This window comes from Phalacrocorax carbo, chromosome 15, assembly GCF_963921805.1.
Source record: "Phalacrocorax carbo chromosome 15, bPhaCar2.1, whole genome shotgun sequence".
NCBI lineage: Eukaryota > Metazoa > Chordata > Aves > Suliformes > Phalacrocoracidae > Phalacrocorax > Phalacrocorax carbo.
In genome coordinates, this window is record NC_087527.1 from 1,416,572 (window position 1) to 1,436,594 (window position 20,023).

The window sequence follows — 20,023 nt, forward strand, 5'->3', positions numbered from 1 at the left end:
AATTCTCAAGCAGATTTTAGGAACTGGGTGGAGTGCTGGTTATGCCCGAAGCTCTAAGGTCATTCCTGTCTGCACGGTCAAAGGGCTGTGAAAAGCACTGAGGATTTGGATGCTGAGGTGTGACAACAACCCAAATCACTCGTTTTCAATGCATAAAGATATAGGCACACCGGGGGAGAAGCCTTCAACGTCCAGCACCATCTTACTAAAAGCGCTGTTTAACTGAAGCACGAGAGTCCCAGGTGTTCCCTCTACCGAGACCACGTCAGCCTGCGCTGTGCACGCAGTATCCTCCTCTGGCAGTGCCCCGCAAATTTGGGTGGCTGCAACCTGTGGTAGTTTCCTCTTTTTTGATGAAGGAACCAAGCTAGAAGAGATGAAGTGAGCCACCTAAGATTGGATAGATTACTGGGAACAGAACTGAGAAGAAACAAGCTGTTCCTTACTTTCAATCCTGTGTCGTGACCAGACAAAGTTTCTTTCCATTTAAGAGAATAAATGAGATGGACAAAATGGAAATCTTTTATTCAAGGAACAAATAGAACTAGAGTGGGTTCTAAATGCCATTTTAGAGGCACTTGGCATCGCTGTAGATACAATGAGAATGTCCCAATGTCCCATTAATTTTTTGAATATTTTAGTACAATTATATTAAGGCATAGAATTTCTCCATACTTTTTATTTAAAAAAAAAAACCCAACCCAGGCATTGTTCTTCTATTTATATTTAATGCAGTTACATCACCTCCAACTGCAAGTTAAAACTGGTTCTTGTCCCTCCCCCACCAAAAGGAACAATGAATGAAGCCGCACAGCTGGACTCTGCAAAGCCCCGCTTGCACAAATCGCTGCGAGTGAAGTAACAGGAGGCAAGGATTACTCAAGGGAGCAAACGTAAGAGAAGACACTAGTTCTACATTTGGCAGAAACAAAATCAAGGACTGAAGATTTGGCAGCACCAAAGAAAGCAGGGGGGAGGGAGGTGAGACCAGTATCAGCAGCTGCCAGTTCCTCTGCCTGGGACTTGCAGTTTTAACACAGGGTTGGTGATATTTATGATGTTTATTTGTCCAAAGTATCTTGAATGTTGATATTTTGAGCATTTGATCCTATTCATTTTACTCACCTCGTTTAAAAGATAACGAAGGCCTAGCCAGCTCTAGAAACACCCTGTGAACTCACATCAATCACTCGGACTTAGGAGCTATCTTACCTAACTTTGCATTTACCATCTCGTCCTCCTTCGGAGGAAAACCCCACCGCGGAGCCGCTAGAAGCCGTCCCCGGGTAGTCCCGCCCCGCAGCCGGACGGCCGGCAGCCTAGCTCAGCCTAGCCTAGCCTAACCCCGTCCAGCCCAGCCCAGCCCAGCCCAGCCCAGCCCAGCCCAGCCCGCGGAGCTCCCGGCGGAACTCGGCGCTGCCCCGGGGCGGGCAGGTTGCGGGGCGCTGCCCCCGGGGCTGCCCGCTGCGGTTCAGGAGTCACTGCCCCATCCGCAGAATCCCCCAGCCTCAAATCCCGCCCGCAGCCCGCCCTCGGCTTTTCCGGCTCTCCCGACCGCTCCCTCCTGCGGGCGGAGCGGGCGCAGCAGCGGGGCTGCCGGCACCGGGTGGCCGAAGCCTCAAAGCCCGCCCGCGGGCCCGGGGCCGGGCCTGGGGCCGGGCCCGGGGCGCGGCGCAGCTGACCCCGACAACCAGCGCCGCCGCCGCCGCCGCCGCCTCCCTCGTCCACAGCGCCTGCGCCCGGCTGGCGCCGGCGGCACGTGAGCGTGTTGTGGGCACGTGACCCCCGCGCAGCGCCCGGCCCCGCCCCCGGCCGGCCCCGCCCCCGCCGTGCGCGAGCGCGCGGGGACGCGGCGCGGCCTGGCCCGGCCGCCCGGTGCCCGCCGCCTCCCCGCCCCCGCCCCGCCCCTCGCCGCCGCCGCTTCGCCGGCCATGAGGCCCAGCCGGCGCCCCAGCGCGGCCCTGCGTCGCGGCTGCTGAGCCTCCGCCCTCCCCGCCACCACCATCGCCGTCCCCGCCCGGGTGGGGACCCCCCCCCCCTTCGCTCCCCTCCTTCCTCACAGTCGCCGCCATGTTGGGCCGGGAGCCGCAGCGGGGCCGCCACTGAGCCCCGGAGCCTGCGAGGCGGAGGAGGTAGGCGGAGGAGGAGGCGGAGGAGGAGCCCGGGGCCTGGCCGCCCCGTACAGCCCAGCCGGCCGGCCGCCCAGCCGCAGCCATGGCGGAGCAGACCTACTCCTGGTGAGGCGCGGGGCTGAGGCCGGGCGCCGGCGCTGCGGGGCCGCGGGGCGGGGGGAGCGGCGGCGGCGAGGGCCGGGCCGGGCCGGCCGCAGGGGGTGTTCCGGTCCGGCCTCCTTCCGGCGGCGAGCGGGCCCCCGGCCGCGGGGCCGCGGTCCCGGGCGAGCGGGGTGCGGGGGTGTGCGGGAGCCGGCGCCGCGCCCCTCGCTGCGGGCGGCGGTGGGGGCTGGGGCGCGGGGGAGCAGCTGGCGGAGGGGCTGTGGCCTGAGGCTTAAGCGCGGCTGAGTAGGAGGGATTAGGGGGAAGGGAGGAGGGCCGCCGTGCGAGCGAGGGGACGGGGCGGCTGGGCTGTGGGGGTCCCCCCGCTGACAGCCGGGGAGCCGGAGGGGATCGCCGTGGCTGTCATCCTCCCCTGTCCCCCGGGTCCCCTTAGGTGAGCCGCATCCCCGCACGGCTGGAGCGGGTACACCGCGCTCCCCTGGGCCTGGAGCGGGCACCGCACCCGCCTGCAGGGTGCTGAGGCTGCAGGTAATCTCTGCCTAAAGGGAGGTTCGTGTTAGTATGGGCTGGCTGGTGAGTCGGTGGCATGTGTGTGTGTTTTCACCTAGTGACAATAGGCTTGTTCTGTATACAGGAAATAGAATGAGGAGGAAGAGACCAGTTCCTGTGGGAAGACATGAAGTATAGCAAATGAAAGTAGAGGGCATTTGTTTTTTTTGTCTCCTGCCACTGTCTTGGGTGTAGCTGGCAGCGGATGAGAGAGACAGAGTTTGGTTTCTTCATATAATTCTGTTTTTTTCCGTTGTCACGGATCACAGCCAAAGTATCTCAAATAATAGAGCTGATGCACAGGTAAATTGACCTGGCTGCTGCAGCCATTTAATTGTGGTACTCTTACTGCATTTTAAATCCGTTCCAGTGATATAATCCAGAGTTGTTTCTTAGATTTTTTGAAACAAGCTATGGTATCGTTATTAAAAGAGGAATTATGTCTCAGCTCTTGACCTTGGTGTGTGCTGAATGTGGAGAAGGGATTGAATATGCAAGGAATATTCCTATTCTGAATGGCTCTGGAAATCTTTCCTATTACTTTTTCAAAACATGGAACCCGGTGGGGTTTTCTGTTCTGCCACATGTTAAGCCCTTGGCAGCCCCTTCTTCCATCTTCTGTCACTTCTCTGTCAAGAACTGGTACACGTATTGGTCTTCTGCTTTTCAGATGTTCTTGTTTTGTTTCACGAGCTCCATTCAGGCAGTGGCCTGCTGTGCTTTAAAACAAGAGCAAAAAGACAACTTTGCCTTAAAGGATGAACTACATCTTGTTACAGTGAGTGAATGTTGGTACAGATTTAGCCAGTTTAATGCAGTTCAATTAAATGGCTAGTGAACTATTGTCTTAGTGTGTTCTAATTGCAGAATGAAATTCTAAATTTATAAACTACTCTGGGATTTGTCAGCTTGCTTTAAAAAACTAAATGAAAGAAAATGTCAGTTGTACATTTGATCTTTAACTCCCTTGTTTTTCTGAATGAGTGTCTTTGGCAAAGAAGTATTCTGAAGGAAAGGTTTTTAACAGAGGCTGGGAGGAGGATTAACTCTTCTTTAGGTTGCATGTTTTAGGGGAGCGACATTGGGATTTAAGTTCTTCACTGCTTGTGGGGTGGATCATAAGAAAGGTAGTGCTTTCTTACAGTATTGTGGTTGTAACAGAACAAGGATGTGAGGCTTACATCTCCAAACACTGTAATTCTGTGTCTGTATTCACTAATGTGTCCTCATGTTTTTGAGGTTTCTGTCACTTTGCCTTTTGACCCGTGATGGGCACTGTCTGGGAGCTATGGAAAGAGTAAAAATCAAGTTTCAGACTAAGGAGTCCTGTTCTATAATTTGTGTGCTCTTCTCTGTGGATGCATGTTTAATTACTTAACTTATAGCGACAATCTTGCATTTGTTTATTTTTAATTATGGTAATGCAACTCAGCATAAAATTGCTTAGTGCTTTAGTGCTTTTAGGAAAAATGTGCATGTTGTCAGCTGAGGAACCCAGTACTTCTATACAAGAATTATACAGAATCGTGTCCAGTAATTAATGCTGTTGTACAGTTTTGAAGTTGGCAGATCACATCCTGTTCGTTTGCCAGACCCGCTTCTTTTTTTGTGTTGCAAAGGCTTTCTCAGAACAAATGCTTTCCGTGTTCCTCGGTGTAGTGTCCAGCTGCTGTACAGATACCGTATTTGGCATCTGAAAATACATAATTTGACATTAAGAAAAAACCTTCCACAAACCTATCTTTGTATAGATGTAAGTTGGTTCCTGGCCCTAGTAGTGCTTCCCTTTTGTCCAGGAGTGTAAGGCTTGATTGTGCCTCTTTTTGTGCATAACTATCAACACGCATCATCTAATCACTGTAGCGTCATAAGATATGATAAAGGTTTATTTGGGGTTTGTTGCTTTTTTGTTTTTTAAATTGTCTCAGATGCGTTAGAAATACCTTGTAAAAAATGTACTTGCAAGCTATGATTACTGGACGTTAGCATTGCCAAACACTTACGCAAAATAGGGCTTTTTAAAGTGATTGATGTCTCTGTTAGTGATGTTGTTTTGAAGAGATGAGAACTAGTTATCATTTTGCGATATTTATTGTTTTTAAAATATAAATCTAAGATTTTAAGGTGGGTTTATGTTTTTCTTTTAATTACCAACTGAAACTGATTACAATTACTTTCTTTTATTAAGATGGTATAAGGAGGCAGTAGTTCTGCTTTTTTCCTATCCCTTTCGTAATTTTAAATACATAAGTTGTCTTTTGTCACTATCCTTGTGAGTGATTTCTTACAAAACCTCTTCTCCTTTTTTTGTTCAGTAATGCCTGCACCTATAAACATCTGTACTTTTATTTAGCTCTTTTTTTGATGTCTTAAGTAGTCTTGCTGACCCAGTATTTCAGATACACGTGTGATCCCTGAAAGGAGGATCCACTGAGAATTTTGCTGGTGAAACTGAATACTGTCATCCTGGAAAAAATAATTTTAATATGCAATGTGGGATAAGTGCCAGATGGAAATACTCTTTCAAAGGATATGCACCCTTTAAAAATAAAAAAGGGTGTTTGAGTAAAATGCTTGTCAGTAGTGAGCAGAGGAACTTACTTTGTCAAGTACCTGCAATAATGGAGGGAAGTTATGAGAGTTACTCAAATCTGCAAGCCACAGAGGAGTGTGACTGCTGCATCGCAAGGCTGCTCGTGATTTTCCAGCTTGTATGAGAAGTGGAATTATTTTCCTGTGAGTGGAATGGATTGGGAGAGGGAAGAGGTGGTGGCATACCCATTTTCCCTTTGCTTCCTGTCTGTACTCCAGCAAGGAAATGGGACTGGGTAGTGACAAAAGTTCCTGCTGCAACAGAGGAGGGACTAAATAATGGGAAGAGCTGTTTGCACATCACCGATGTATACATGTGTGAGTAAGAGGTTAGTAAATGCCATGGATTTTATCTTACGTTGCTCAGCTGTTGCAAGTATTAAAACAGATTGACATGGAAGCAGCAGGACCTAGATCATGACTTCATGAAAGACTTGGTCTTTCCTTAATTTCTAGCATCTTGTGGTGAGATTTTTGTGCTGGATCCTATTTAGAGGGCACAGCAGCATGCATATGTTGTTTATCTTCAGTTAGTAGGTGTTTAGCGTTTTTCATGGCCTGATGTAACACCCCCTCCCTTTTTACTGTTGCCCAGTCTGGCAATAGAGATTGCTTTGTTCTTTTTTTTGCCCTTTGAATATACAAAAGGTTTTCACAGCTTCCTTCATATGTGAAGAGAGAAGGAGAAGGGGGTTTCTACACCAAACCCAAATATATTTTTAATTTTCCTTTCCCAGTGTGTTGTATAAGAGTAATATGGACTGCAACGTGTGCATGTCCTGTCAGGTTGATGATTAGGAGACAGACTGCGAGGGTAAGCTAAGAACAAAAAAAGCCCCTGTATTGAGTCACTAATCTTAAACCCAACTGACCTTCCTCTTAAATGTTTTAATCGGTGGAATGATTCTTGTATTAGCCATCAAATGTTTGATGAGGGAAATGGTGATATATTTAGAAACTTCTCTACGTAATGCAAAGGGTGTGGAAATTAAGTCTAATGATGTGTCAGAGTAATCAATAAAACTACTGGATCCTGGAATAAATGTAAATGTACAGTGCCATCTTTGCTCCTGGGAGAATTCAGATCGTTTGGTGTTAAAAGTCTTTCTAGATTCAGAGGTCTGAGAATTTGCTTTCATTGCATTTAAGCATTTAACGTGCTACTGCCATGAATTAAAATACGGTCTCTTCCAGAAGGCTGAGGTAGTGCTTTTAAGTCTTAGTGGGCTGGATTAGATGTGTATGTGGGAGGGCAGGGAGTAAGAGGAGCTACAGCTTGTTGACAGAACTTGTCAAATACTAGTAAAATACTTTTTTGCATTCAAGATTTTTTACTTGCTTTGCTCAGTTCAGGTTGAGAGACCTTAACCGACTAAGGTGTTTTGAGGATGGGAGGCAGTTTACAACAGGAACAAAACAAATCATTCACCTGAATTTTTAAAGTCTTGCACTTTTTAGGCGACAGATTGCAAAGCATGTAGGTGAAATTCTGTTGTGCATACTGTCTAAAAATCTTTCGTGAAAGCTTGGCTTACATACATGGAGTTTGGCCTTCAATCTTATGTTTTCCAGGAACTGAAATTACTGGCCACATTCCATTTTAACGATTGTTAGAAGCCCCCTGAGGACAAGGATGTCATTGTATGAATGTGTGTCTGTATCAGGTATTAGAAAAGTGACTTAAACCTCAGTAAGTTTGAGAATATCAGGTTTACAGTTAATATGTTTGTCTTTCAGTACCAGTCTCACTTCACTTGTTTGTTATCCTCCCTCTAGCTTTTGCTATCTCAGCCTATATGTCATATAGGCAGGGACTCTGTCTGCAGCACTGGGCTGAAAGACAAATAAGGCAAAGAGCATGGGATTAGTTGGAAGTTTACAGTTACTTGAATGTGTGTGTGTGTGTATATATATATATATAGTGACTGTGATTAGCAAAGGGAAACATTTTTTCTTGCTTCAATGTGAAGGATGGATTTACTAATATATTGATAATTCTTTAAGAAAAATTTGAAAGCAAAGAACATAAACCAATGTTTTCTTGGTGCTGGTGTGCAGTACCTCTTTTAATTAAGATTTCTCTCAGTTCTGCCATCAGCCTTTTCAGGGTATTGTGGCAGCGGAGGTCGGTGGTTCCTTGCAGCATATAGGAGGTGAGTTCCACCCCCCGGGGTTTCTGAACTTGCATCTCTCACCTTCCAGGGGAGTGCGCTCATCACCAAACTATGTGTTATTCAGAGGTTGAGCTTTGTGCTTCCTTTTAAATCTGTTTCAGTTCCTATGGAATACTGTAAATATTTGCTGGACCAGGAAGCAGGCATGCCTTTCTGCCTTAATGATCAAAATACTAATTTGGGATTAGGGGGGACCTGGGTTCCACTTCCTGCCTTGATTAAAAATGCACTTTGGAACACTGTAGTCTAGCGGGGTAGTTCAGGATATTTTTCTAGAGGTGAAAGTTTGAGTTCCCACAAACAGAAGAAAACCCTCAATATGATTTCCTGTGTCATAGGTAAGTGAGCTGTTAGGCCTGTGGACCTACCATTACCACAACCTTTCCTTGTGTTTTGTGGCAGTTTTGATGATCCTGCGAGCATCTCGTTCTTTTACTGAAGAGAAATTTATTGTGATCCAATAAAGTAATTGCTTATTTTGTGCACTTTGGGATTTTGGTATGAGTTAAACAACCTGATGCTCTTGGAACTAGAAGAATTGTGTGGGGACCACTAGGCAGGCCAAACTCACTGAGGATATTAAGTTCTTCTGAGATTAGGTGTGTGTTGGTGAATGCCAGAGTTTTAAATACTAGATTCAGGTGCTAAAATCTCTGTCATTAGTAGTTTGTCACAGAAACACCATGCCAAAAAATGTGTACTTACGAAACCTTCCTACAAGAAGTATTTTGAAACACATGTCATGCTTTTTAAAATGCAGTGAGTTCTATTTCCTAAAATTTGGAAGAAGAGCAAAACAGATTCTGTTCTTTTTTAGTATCCCGGCTATTTTATTTCATTATTTCGGTAATGTGATGTATCAATGTCTCTGGCATAAGTGCCACCATCTTTATTGCCCTTTGACATTTGCTGATGATGCTAAGCATTATGATATACTCTAAAAGCAAATAATTGACACAAGCCATTTAGTCAAACAGTATGATTTAATTCTGGTGACTTCTGACTAAAGTTTCCAGGAAGAACCAAGGCTGGAATTGGTAGAGAAAATAATTGTGCACATTTTCTTTTCGGCACTACATTGCTTTAGTGTAACTGATTAAGATTAAAATTTGAAATGATTTAGCCAATTACGTGGGTTGAGTGGAGTGAAACATGAGCTAGTGTGCTAGCTGAACTGGATCCTGGCAATCAAACTGACTTCGAAAGGTGATGATTTAATAAGATTAATGGAGCATATGTGTCATGGCAACACTTCCTGATCCCCTTTCTCCCTCTCTAATTCTTCCAAAGATGCTAACGTTGGTGGTCTTTTCTCCTACATCTTTTACAAGAAGTGTCTGTGCTTGAAATACTCTGATCTGTCAGACCAGGGTCCTCCTCTCATGGGCCATCCCTACAGAAGCTTAGCTCTCATGATACATGAAGTGTCTCTCTGTCCACCAGACGCACCCTGATGAGATTATCCTGGAACTGATTAATTGTGTAGCCATTGGGCTGTCATCCTCGTTATTAGATTCTGTTGAGTATTTCTTTTTAGGGCCAGGTCTAAGCCCCAGGTCCCAGATTCCCTTGGATAGCCTTTGTAGCTGTATGTCACATTAAGTGATATGGCATATAGACAGGGATGTCAGAAAGTAAGAATGTTCTGCTGGCTTTTTGGAAATGTATTCCGTAACTGATACCTAATCAGTGAAACTAGAACATTTTTAATATCCTATTGACAGCAAGTATTCAAAATAATAAATATATTAAATTAAACTATTTTTATACTTTGCTTGTGTGGGGACAGGGTTTAAGGATGGAGTTGCTTTTTCTTTTTCAGGATGTCAGAACAGGGGTTCTCTAAAATCATCACAGCTGGTGTCCTGAAGTAGAGGAGAAAGCACTAAGGAAATTGTTCTGTATTGCACAATCTTGTGCTTAAGATGCCTCTCTTATTACTGAAGTTGCCCATATAGAAGTTGGAGAGAGATAATCATATCTTTCAGTTTATAAATGGTAGCATTTTCCATAACCAGTGGAATCTGAAAGGAAAATGGTGATGATTGACTCTAATTTCTTCTCCCCCCTCCTCCTTCTGAAAACAGTATTTTAGTCTGGGTTGTGTCAGTTTGGATGTTCTTCCTTCACCTCCTGTAGCTAGTTCATAGGCTTTTGACCCAAGAAGTTGTTTTCCTGTACAGTATGGGTACGTAGCTGAAGACTGAAATGATTCCCCTCCATTTTTATGCCTTCGCTGCATTTCTGCAGGCATCTCCATAATGGAGGTAGCGTGGGAGAAGCAGGAGGATACCCAGGGGGTTCCACCCTCTGTTCACACACACAATCTTAACTTTAGGCACAGGTTGGCAAGCTTACCTGCAGGAATAGGCTTGAATCTGGATCATTCTTCAGTCCAGCTCCTAAAAGCAAAAAAAGTGCTGTGCAGCGTGAACTACTAGCTTTTAAAGCCGAGTCCCCTCCAGTCCTCTGGTGTTCCCAATTAGTTCTACCTGGTCAGTGCTTTCCTGCTTGCCAATTTCTGTCTTGAAAGCCCAATTTTACTTCTTCATTCTACTGTTTTTGGACAGAGGTATCTTAAAAAGTTTCTTTTGTTCATCTGATAACTAGCCAGAAGATAACTTCTAGTAAATTTGCAATGATACATAATTTTAAGTAGCTTTAAAAGTTGGGCAGAAGTTTAGAGATCAATAGAAATGTTAAGGGTTGATAGTGTTCCACTGAATCACAGAAGCTTGGGAACTCTTTGCTTACACCATTTTCTTGTGTCAGTAGTACCACAAATAGCAACTTCCTGCTAGAATAGGAAAAACACTGTACAGGTGGGTTCATGGTGCAGCCTAGTTTCAGGTGGTACAAAAAAAATCAAGTGGTCTCAGCATGTAAATTTGCTGCACCTGTCTCTACAGCACTGATGCACTGTGTGATACAGCGATGCACTGGGAGTTTTGCAGGGGCTTTCTCCACAAAGGTTAAGATAGTATATTGTCAGGATTTATTTTAATTTCAGTAGTTACTTGGATTAATAAATTCCGTTTACTCTACTTGAGATAGCATAGCTTGGGCAAGAGCGAGCATTGCAAAATGTTTGAGCTCTGCTGTAGTGTGATTAGCAGGACAGAGGTGAACACAGCAGCTGAGTTACGGCTCTCCCTGCTGCCTGTCAGTTCTGGTGTCTGTGGCACTTAGCAATCTGCCATCCTTCCTTCTGTTGGATAGCTAGCTCCAATTTAAAACTTCATTTAAGTTTATTTGGAAATTCTGTAGTGGGTAGAAATTCAACAATGAATTCTGAGTAATCATTATAATTAGGATCAGCCAGCCGTTGGTACAGGTATGTTGAATGTATGAGACCAATGCTGAATGGTATGTTGTTATACAAGGGACTATTTTTACTAGTATAAATTTACCACTTTCAAGGCTACAGTTGTGATTCATCTCAGTCATCTGTGTCAGACCCATTTGGCAAGATGAAATATGTATAGCATAACTTTGACTTACTTAGTCAATGGGAAGTCCAATTTCTAGGTGACTGTTAGCTGAAGGTGAGGTCAGTGAAATAGCAGGAGACAAACAGAGCTGGATTATACGGCTTTCTGTAGCCTGTATTGCAGACTGGCGAGGTGAGGTATGACGGTGTCTTGCTTTCTAGGTTTGATGGTGCAAGGTCATTCTGGTCCCATTTAGAACTTCAGATTGATAGTCTGTTTGCTGGAGGAAAGGTTATCTGCTCTGTGAACTCTTTTCTTGAGGTGGCTGGTCCTATACCTCCACTTGAATAGCTGCTCTGAAAAGTTATCACAAAGGGCTAAAAGCTCTAGTGGGGAATATTATGATCTCTATAGGGTTTTGAGGATGAAGAGTAGAATCTGGTTAAGCTTTATGTTGAAAATAGTTTAAAGAGCTTTTTCTTTCAAAATGGAAACTTTAAAGCTAAGTAGTGAAGAGCTGGACTTTAATTTTCTGCTAACTTGACTACTTCTAAAGCAGATGCAGCTGTACACAGTTACAGATGGTACAAAACAGAAAGAACCTTTTTATCATACTTAAGTGCCTTACAAGAACCCCAATGTTAGTTTTCCAGCTAGTTGTATTTATCTTTTTTTTTTTAATGTTTTTGCAGATGGAACACAAAAAGGAGCTACCTTAAAGCTAAATCAAAAGATTAAAAAAGTCTGCCATAAACCAGAAATACTACTCTGCAGGGTGCTTTACTGGAAGAAGTTTCATAGGAATCCCAAAGCACCCTTTCTAAAGAACGTTCCTACTTTTTGTTGTTGTGACAAACAAAGGTTTTTAGATATTTGGGCTACAATTTGTTAAAAACAGCCTCCATCTGTTCTTCTGCTGCCAGTTTTTTGCAACTGGAACTGAAACTGCTACCTTAAGCCTGGTGCTCAAGTGCATTAATGCACCATGCTTCTCTTGCACTCAAGTTGTAAGGCAGAGATCAGGCCCTGTCCAGTCTGTCACAGAACGTCTCTCATGTATGAGGTGTGTTTAACTGTAAAGTGGCCGCATTTGTTACTGTTAAGACCTTTTTTTGAGTTTGCCTTTCTCTTAATTGGAGATAGCAAAAACAGGGTGCCTGTTTTGATGGGTTGTATTTTCATGCCAGCTGAGTCCCCTCTCTCCACTTTGTGCAGTTGTGAATAGTCGCGTTTGTTTCAGAATCTCCCCAGCCATCATCTGACAACATTATTTTGTGTTGCTACAGAGCCTGCATGATGAAAGCCGCTTAACTCTGGCGAGACAGGCTGGCTACTCTATAGGTTTGACTCATACAGGAATGTACTTTGAACATTGTCACTGAAGATTCATACTTTGGTGCTAATGGTGTTAACTCATTCTTTCATGGAATTTTTACGAAAATAGTGTTTAATTCTACCCAGTAAAGTGTATGTCATAATGCTGTACTGTGTGGGTAAGTCAACTCATCAATAGCACTCAGAGCTGCTCTCATCTGTATGACAAGGTCATATTGATCAATTTGACTTTGGTTTTGGCTTCTTGATTATAAGGCCTGGTTCTTAAATGCTTTGATTAAACTATTAGTTGTTAGTTTTATTTTTTTGATCTGACTTCTGAATACATTGCTAAAAAGAGTTTGGATTTACAAGTACATAATAAAATACTGGCTTAAGTGTCAAGTGTGGTTTTGGTTTGGTTTTTTTAAGTCAACAGTAGAGTCAGTGTAGGTGAGATAACATCCTCTTTTTTGACCGTGATAAAAACAACCAACCTTTTTTTCTGATTAGAAAGCCTACTGCATTTCGATATCTTGAAAAAAAAAAAAATTAGAAACATGCAGAATATCTTTATTCTAACTTAAGTATGGGAATTGCTGTGGAAGTTAAACCTAGGAATGAAGAAAAATATTTTTGGTACTGGGATGGAAAGACGCGTTTTGTCTAGGAAGCAATGCAACAGTCAGATCAATACCCTCCAAATCTGAGAGGACTTCATGGTGCCTTTGTACATTAGGTCTTAGACGAGTGTCCTTTCATCAGTTTGTCCAGTTGCATTTTTGAATCTATGGAAACTACTAAGTGATGATACTTAGATGTTGGAAAAGATAGAGGTCCTGGGATCTGTGCTAGGGTATGCTCCCGTGACCTGTTCTAGGATTTAATTTAATTCTTCCCAGTAGCACCTGCATATGTACATGTTAAGCTTTTCTGTAGTGCTAGTTACCAAACCACCTGTATCTGAGAGATAAATCAGTTGTATGGTTCTAGTACAAGTACACTTGCACTTTCTCGGTTTCTGAACCATTGTGAAGCCTCACTTGTTGCACTTCCTTTACTAGGAGGCAGTGACTTACCGAGGAGCTGGGATTAGCAGCATGTTCTGCCATCAGAGTTCTGCTCTGCTTCATCATTTCTATCATTTACAGAAAGAAACCTTACGAATAAACACCTCTTTTGTTAGGCTCCAGTGAGTATTATACTCCAGATAGTTACAAAAGGTTAGCAGTAGAATATCTGTACTGCTGGATCTAGACGTGCTGACAGATACAGAGTCCAGAACTGGGCGCAGACTTTCTAGTGGTCTGGGGCAGTTTGCTCTCCTGGAGTGGAGCTATGATTACAGCCTTGCGGTGCCTGTGCAAGATGAGGAACATGGCTGGAGCAAGAGCCCAATGACAAAGGATGGAGCTGGTCATGAGGAAAATAGGTTAACTGGCCATAGGCACAGAATGTTTCTAGGCAATACTTTGAGAGCGAGTTAGGCCACTTAAGATGGACGCTCCAGTATAATGTTTGTGTCTCGAGTGAAGCTGTTCCCATAGAAGAGGACCAACTTCTGGTTTTGGCTTCTAGATGAGATCAAATATAGTATTGAGTGGTGGTATTCCTTTGTGTGCTTGTTAAGAAACCTACTGTGCTTTTTCTGTGTGTTCTTCTCTGTGTTGCTTCAGATGGAGATACCTCTCTTACTCTGGTCTGAACTTTTTTTGTTACAGTCAGTTACCTGACTCTGCATCCCATAAGATGTCAGATTACAGATTTGTTAAGATTTATTGTCTTAAATATTTAGGTATTCTTTTTGCTAGTGTGTTGTTTCCTGTCCAAGCAAAGCTGCCAAAATGATTACGTATTTATCTTACAGTGCTGTACAATCAGATTTACAAGGTGAAGTTGGTTATTAGAATCTCAGAGGCAAGACAGCTTGTCCTGTCTCTAGTGCTGGATTATCTGTGCTTGTCAGCTGAGGGCTGCCTGGTTAGCTTTTGGTGCAGCAAACTGAGCAGTTGCTTCAGTTCACACAATTAAGATGCCTTGACAAGAGTCTGACCACGATGGCCCTGCAAAATCTGCACTTGTCTGAATGGGCTGAAGGACAGTCTCAGCATGGCAGTGTTGGTATGGGGCGCTGCCCTTGGCGCTGGGACTTCTCTTGCAGAATATTGCAGGCTAACAGATGTACAGAAATTTCCCTGCGTGTCCTGAGAGGCCTCTCTTTCTGTCACAAATTAATCTGTTTTCTTTTGTCACGGCCCTTTTTTAACTGCTTGCTGGCACCATGACAACCATAATGCTCTGCATATGGTTCAATGTTGATAAATATGGCCAGGATGATCTGCATCGGCTAAGTTGCACATGAGATGAACTTAGCCCTGGATCTTCAGAGGATGTTGAATACTCGGGTAATATTGCTGGAAGAGGAAGAAGGTGAAGTTGAGCTGTTAATTGTATAGAGTATTTATCTTGAACAACCTTATTTGAAAGAATGCCGTGTCTGGACTTGGATGACCGGCAGTGTCTGGGATGAGGCTGAATTGCATTACTAGAAGACAGGCTGCATTTTCTTATGTTAAAGACTCAGTTGTCTGGAACATTATTCAAATAATGTATTGCTTCAGTTCTGGAAAACGCTAATATAGTTTCATTTCATTATGGTAAAGTGTGAAAATTTGTTATCTCTTGTTACTAATGGCAGCCTTGGAAGGTTTTTGTAATGGAATTTTTCCACGCTATTAGGAAACTTGATGTTGAATATCCTGTATCTTAGTACTGCATAGGGAATGGATAGCTTTGGATGAACAGGGTTCCAGAACTCCATGGCAATTTATTAATAGGATGTGTACAACTAATTTGGAAAGGCTGCAGTGCCATAGTCTTTCAAAACTGACCTGTTTGTTGAAGTAAGATAACAGAATCTCCTGACCCCTATGGACACTGAATAATGCCCCCAATCATCTGAAGAGATCCAACTTGCCCTCCATTTCTCTGGCTTATTAATTCTTTTGCTGGCAATTTGTGCAAGAGAGTGGAAAAATTTTAAAAATAGTTGTAGGAATGATGTGAATTTATGATTCTTAGAAAGTATGGTGCCTTATAAGGGGAGTCATGTCCCACATTTTTTTCCCATGCAAGCTATTCAACATTGTAAAATTCAGCAAGTATTTAGATTTTCTTAAGGTTGTGAACAGTGACTTTGCAAAATGCCCAAGTAATAGAACTTTATAGTGCTCTTATTTTGGAAATAAAGTTTGCTTTGAGTAGTAGATGTTTTTTAACTAAAAGTGTTATGGGTATATAATATATCAAGATTATTTTTAGAAATCAGTGCTAAGTGGACATTTTCTTAATGAATTTAACTGAGTCCTCAGTTAAATTTTTAGCATGTTGGTAACCAAGTTTTTTTTCTTTTTTCCTTTTTTTTTTTTTTTTAAAAAAAATTTTAATTCTTGTGTTACTAAACTGAAAGTTCCCCCTCCCCATTTCTGATACATGGCAAGTAGGGAACATAAGAATCCTGCATAACTCTGTAATACCATTTGGAATTTTTGTAACAAAAGGCTTTTTTTCAAATCTTTTATTATGGTATAAATATACCAGAGATGTACCAGAACTTGCTTTTCATTTTGCAATTAGGAAAATGATTGACCTTTGTCAGGTTGAGGCCCTCTTTCCCCAGGAAGAAAGATCCTGTGAATGTGAAGGTGTGCTGGGGAAAGTTCAAGAAAGGTCTTATATTTCTGCTGCCATATGATTAGCGGGGTGGTTCCTAATTCCTTGTAAGGTGTTGCTCTGCTTTAGATCAGCTACAACACCTCCTCGCTGCCTAGCCAAGCCATGCTTTCCCTGCTGGAAAGTTACAAAAACTCTTTTAGGTAGACAATGGAAAGAGAGCAGCTGAGAAACCCTTTACATAACTGTGCTGGTTGGATTTAAGATCCATGTTGTTGCTTTCATGACGTTAAGAGAGAATTAGAAGACTGTGATCTCAGCAGAGTTTAATGGCAAGGCAATCAGTTACCTGCTTGGCTTATTAACAAGCCGCGGTGTTCTGTACCAAGTGTAATTTTCACACTAAGACATATGCCATTTCTGTAGGTGAAATGGGAGTTACGAGCTCGTATGTGGTCCTGAATCTAGGTCCTCTGTTCATTTAGCCACACATTTTGTCTAAATAGCAGCTTTGCGTTGCGTATGCTGGAGTTGAAAATACTTCTGCTATATCGCTTCTTGGTCTCATTACAGTGAAGTGCTTGTCTCTTAGAAAATAGAAACAGTGTTACAGATCATTAGTATTAGTGAAAAAAAATTACAATATTAACTGTTAAAGGACTGTCCTTAAAAAGAGTTTCCATGTAACTAGTCGTTAAACTTGCCTGTATGGATAGTTCGTTCTGGGCAATTTTGTGATGCTTTTTCTGGCCTATTTGTTTATTCTGACACTTCGGATTGTTTGGTTTATTTGCTAATTATAAAAAGAAATATTTCAGCTGTTCCAGAACATCCTCAGTTTTAAGATCCCAGAAACTTGAGCTGTCTTGTAGTGTCACTCGACTATTCCAAATTGTTCTGGAGAAAGAATAATGGACTCTGGAAGCACTAAACATAAGTTTATTTTAAATTTAAAGAACCTGTAACACAAACTTTAGGAAGAGCTTCTATACTTTGGAGCATTCAGTTGTACTGTTTTTTGTTTGTTTTGTGAATTCATAATTGTTTAACTTCTTGAAAGAAAATAATTTCTGTTGAATGGCTTATGCTGTGGCATCAGAAGTCTGTAATCAAATGCTACAGACACCACAGTTTTGCTATAACTTGCCTGTGACAGGAGGCTGAGCATTAAGAGGTAACTGTCACAGATGTGCGAGGACATTTCCAGGTTCAGTCGCTTATATTTCTCACAGCTCACCATGAGGAGCATCATAGCATTCATATAGCTGTATTGTGTTTTGTAAAGGAATTTTTCATTTGTGCTATAGTCTGGGCTTGGACATAGTAGAGGTGCTTGTATTTTTGTTTGTCTTCTGCTAATAATGTCTCAGGTGGTTTATCTCTAGCTGATGTCTTCCATCTCAACTTTCAGGGAAATCATAATTCTGTGCTTTGATTGTTGTCCTATTAGCATGTCAACTAATTCATGCTGCTAATTAAGACACTGTTAGAATTGCACAGAAAGATGGGCAGGGAAATAATACACCCTGCTTATGCTCACAATATCTGTCTTCTAAATTTATAGAACAGTTATTGCTAAGGTAGCTCACAGTTTACAAATGAAAATATATAACCTTCTGATTCATGGACTCTATCTTTTGAAGGTAGAAGGGAAGAGCCACATATTTTGAAGAGCCTCGTTTTGTCTGGTGCATACGAAGGGATGTGATTAGGAGAAACATTGTGCCCCAAACTAGATTTGTGTTCCCCTAGAGAAAAACACATTCAGAGATCTCTCTGTTTAGTACTGAGGGCCTGAAACTGGGAAGGTTGCGAGTTCCCTAAATACTTGATGACTGGCAGTTTCATACTTAACAGAGTTTCTCCTGCAGGTTTCAGAAACCAAAAGGAGACATCTTTCTAATTATGAAATTAATAGGAGGCCATGGCAGAGTAGGTAATAAATCCAGAAGACTATTTTAGTGTGGGTTGGAGTTCAAAGAGGAGGCAACATTAAGGTATGTGTTAAACATATCAACACTGAAGAGAACTGATGGTAGCATCTTCACTGTCCATGTCTAATAGTGGAGACTACAAATAATGGAGACTACAAATAATTCTGTGGTATGTTGTGACTGCATATCGTAAGCTAGTTATGCTACTTCCGCCTCTTTTCTTTTCCTGCTGCTGTAAGTAATATGAATTCAATTCTGTCTTGTCTGAATTATGGTGGATGATTTGTATATCCTTCCCTGTCTTCAGAAAAAGTTATTAGTCATTCTTTTTAATACAAAAAGATGAAAATCATCAACATAGCTGATGACATTAGAATGAAAGATGTGTCTCCATTGTAGTGGTGCCATGTCTGTAATGGGGTAGTGTTGCCATTGCACACTTACTGCAGGAGAAAATGAGATGCCTAATGTTAAAAGAGAAAGTGCTTTTCTAGTCTGTCTTCTTAAAAAACCCATACTGTTTTCCTATGTCAAGGACTAATATGATTAGGTATTTGTCCTCCTTTATTCCCAGGAGAGTGGAAATTGTGGCTCATACTTTCTGTTTTGTGAAACATGATTTCATGTAGATAATTACGTCTCTGGAATCTCTTGTCGTTCTCCCCCTAAAAGGAATTGATAAGCAAATTGGCTTTCTATAACATGAGAGAAGCCTAGAGCAAACTCTTCTTCATCCCATTCCTGGTTAAAGCAGCATTTGTCTGCTGCAGGGTTCCCAATATTTAGTAATGTCTGTGGTTTCCTACAGGGTTCCTTAGGTGAACGTAAGTGAGAGCTGTTGAAAGAGAAAAGAGTGAAGGTTGGCTTCATCATGAGCTAAATTGGGTGAAAACTATTCTGGGCTGTATGTGTTTTGTATCTAGTTTTCTAAAATCATACTAATGTCAATCCATATGTTTCTTGCCTTCACCATGAGTTATTAATCAGAGAAAGAAAATACCAACTATTAAACAAAGTTTATGTAGATTATTGAATTCTTACTCACATCTGCTTTAGAAAATATGGATGGATTATTTGCGTCGTCTTAATTTTAAACTCCAAGTCTAGGACTGCATAAGTACTTGATCTGAATGGTGAGACCAGGGGATAATTGCAAACCCTTAGTAGAAGCGTGTCTCTCTCCACTGACTGCGGGGAGCAAGGCCTTGTAAACGAAGTGCTGCAGGTTCTCTAGGTAAGAGGACTGGAATAACCTCTGTATCTATTTGCTACAACACCATTTGACTGAACATGAACATTTAAAACAAATTTGTGGAGAACATGACAGCTGAAAAAAAGGCAAGTGTTCCCATTCATCTGCTGAGGTGTCAGTGAGTCCTAATTGCTGTCTGGAAACTTCTCTTCGACTTGGACAACTGCCATCTCATAAGCATCTCCTGCAGTATCACAAATAAATGTGAGCCCTTGCCATAAGGTGTGTGCCGTTGAGCGTGGATATGCCTGTATCTAGTATTTTTAGAACTGGGTTGGGGTTGAAAATGTTTTTTCTAAGAATCGCACTGTTATAATTTCTGGAGAGATTTGGACAAACCTGTGTTAAGTCTTGGATGAAGAAAAGTTCCCTTCAGTTTTTCACCCAGAAATCACATCTGTCCCGGTTTTTGTCACTTTCTCACATTAAGACGCTGCCCAACTTCGTTCCTTTTAGATAATTATTTGTTTTTTCTTGCATTTCTGATACCTTGATTTAGAACTCTCTTAAAATTAACATATAGGAGAAATGTCTTACACTTTGTCCTGTTTTGATTTTAAATTGCTTAATTCTGCGCTTTGCTTCCCGTGAAGTGTTAGAGCAGTTTATGCTTTGTCATCAGCCTGTGCTTGTTTCCAGAGTGGTAGACAGGAAAGCCTAAAGGGAAAGCCTTTTGTGTGTGCATATGCATGTGTGTCTTTCTTTCCAGGTATAGTGACACGGGACTTTAGCTGTGGTTTGTGCCTGCACTTGGGGAAGCTCCTGTAGCCATGCTTTGGTCCACCCCTGGAACAGCATCGTTCTAGCCTTCATTTGCTGGGCTTGACAAAAATCTGGTGTGGACCACCTGGGATCTCTGATGTAAGTCTCA

General features: G+C 42.4%; 1 protein-coding gene across 5 annotated transcripts in view; it reads left to right on the top strand.

Annotated features, from left to right (window-relative positions):
* The first annotated feature begins 1,819 nt into the window (after positions 1 to 1,819).
* The window catches only part of SPPL3 (signal peptide peptidase like 3), a 63,001-nt gene continuing 44,797 nt past the window's right edge, over positions 1,820 to 20,023 (top strand). The window contains exons 1-2 of one of the 5 annotated variants that reach the window (XM_064466655.1): positions 1,820 to 2,237; positions 19,862 to 20,013. In XM_064466655.1, the coding sequence (XP_064322725.1) occupies positions 20,012 to 20,013 (2 nt within the window). In that variant the 5' untranslated portion in view covers positions 1,820 to 2,237; positions 19,862 to 20,011. Of the gene's footprint in view, positions 2,238 to 2,527; positions 2,763 to 3,063; positions 3,087 to 19,861; positions 20,014 to 20,023 lie in introns of those variants that run through there. The other 4 variants (XM_064466652.1, XM_064466653.1, XM_064466656.1 and 1 more) reach the window with 4 other exon arrangements.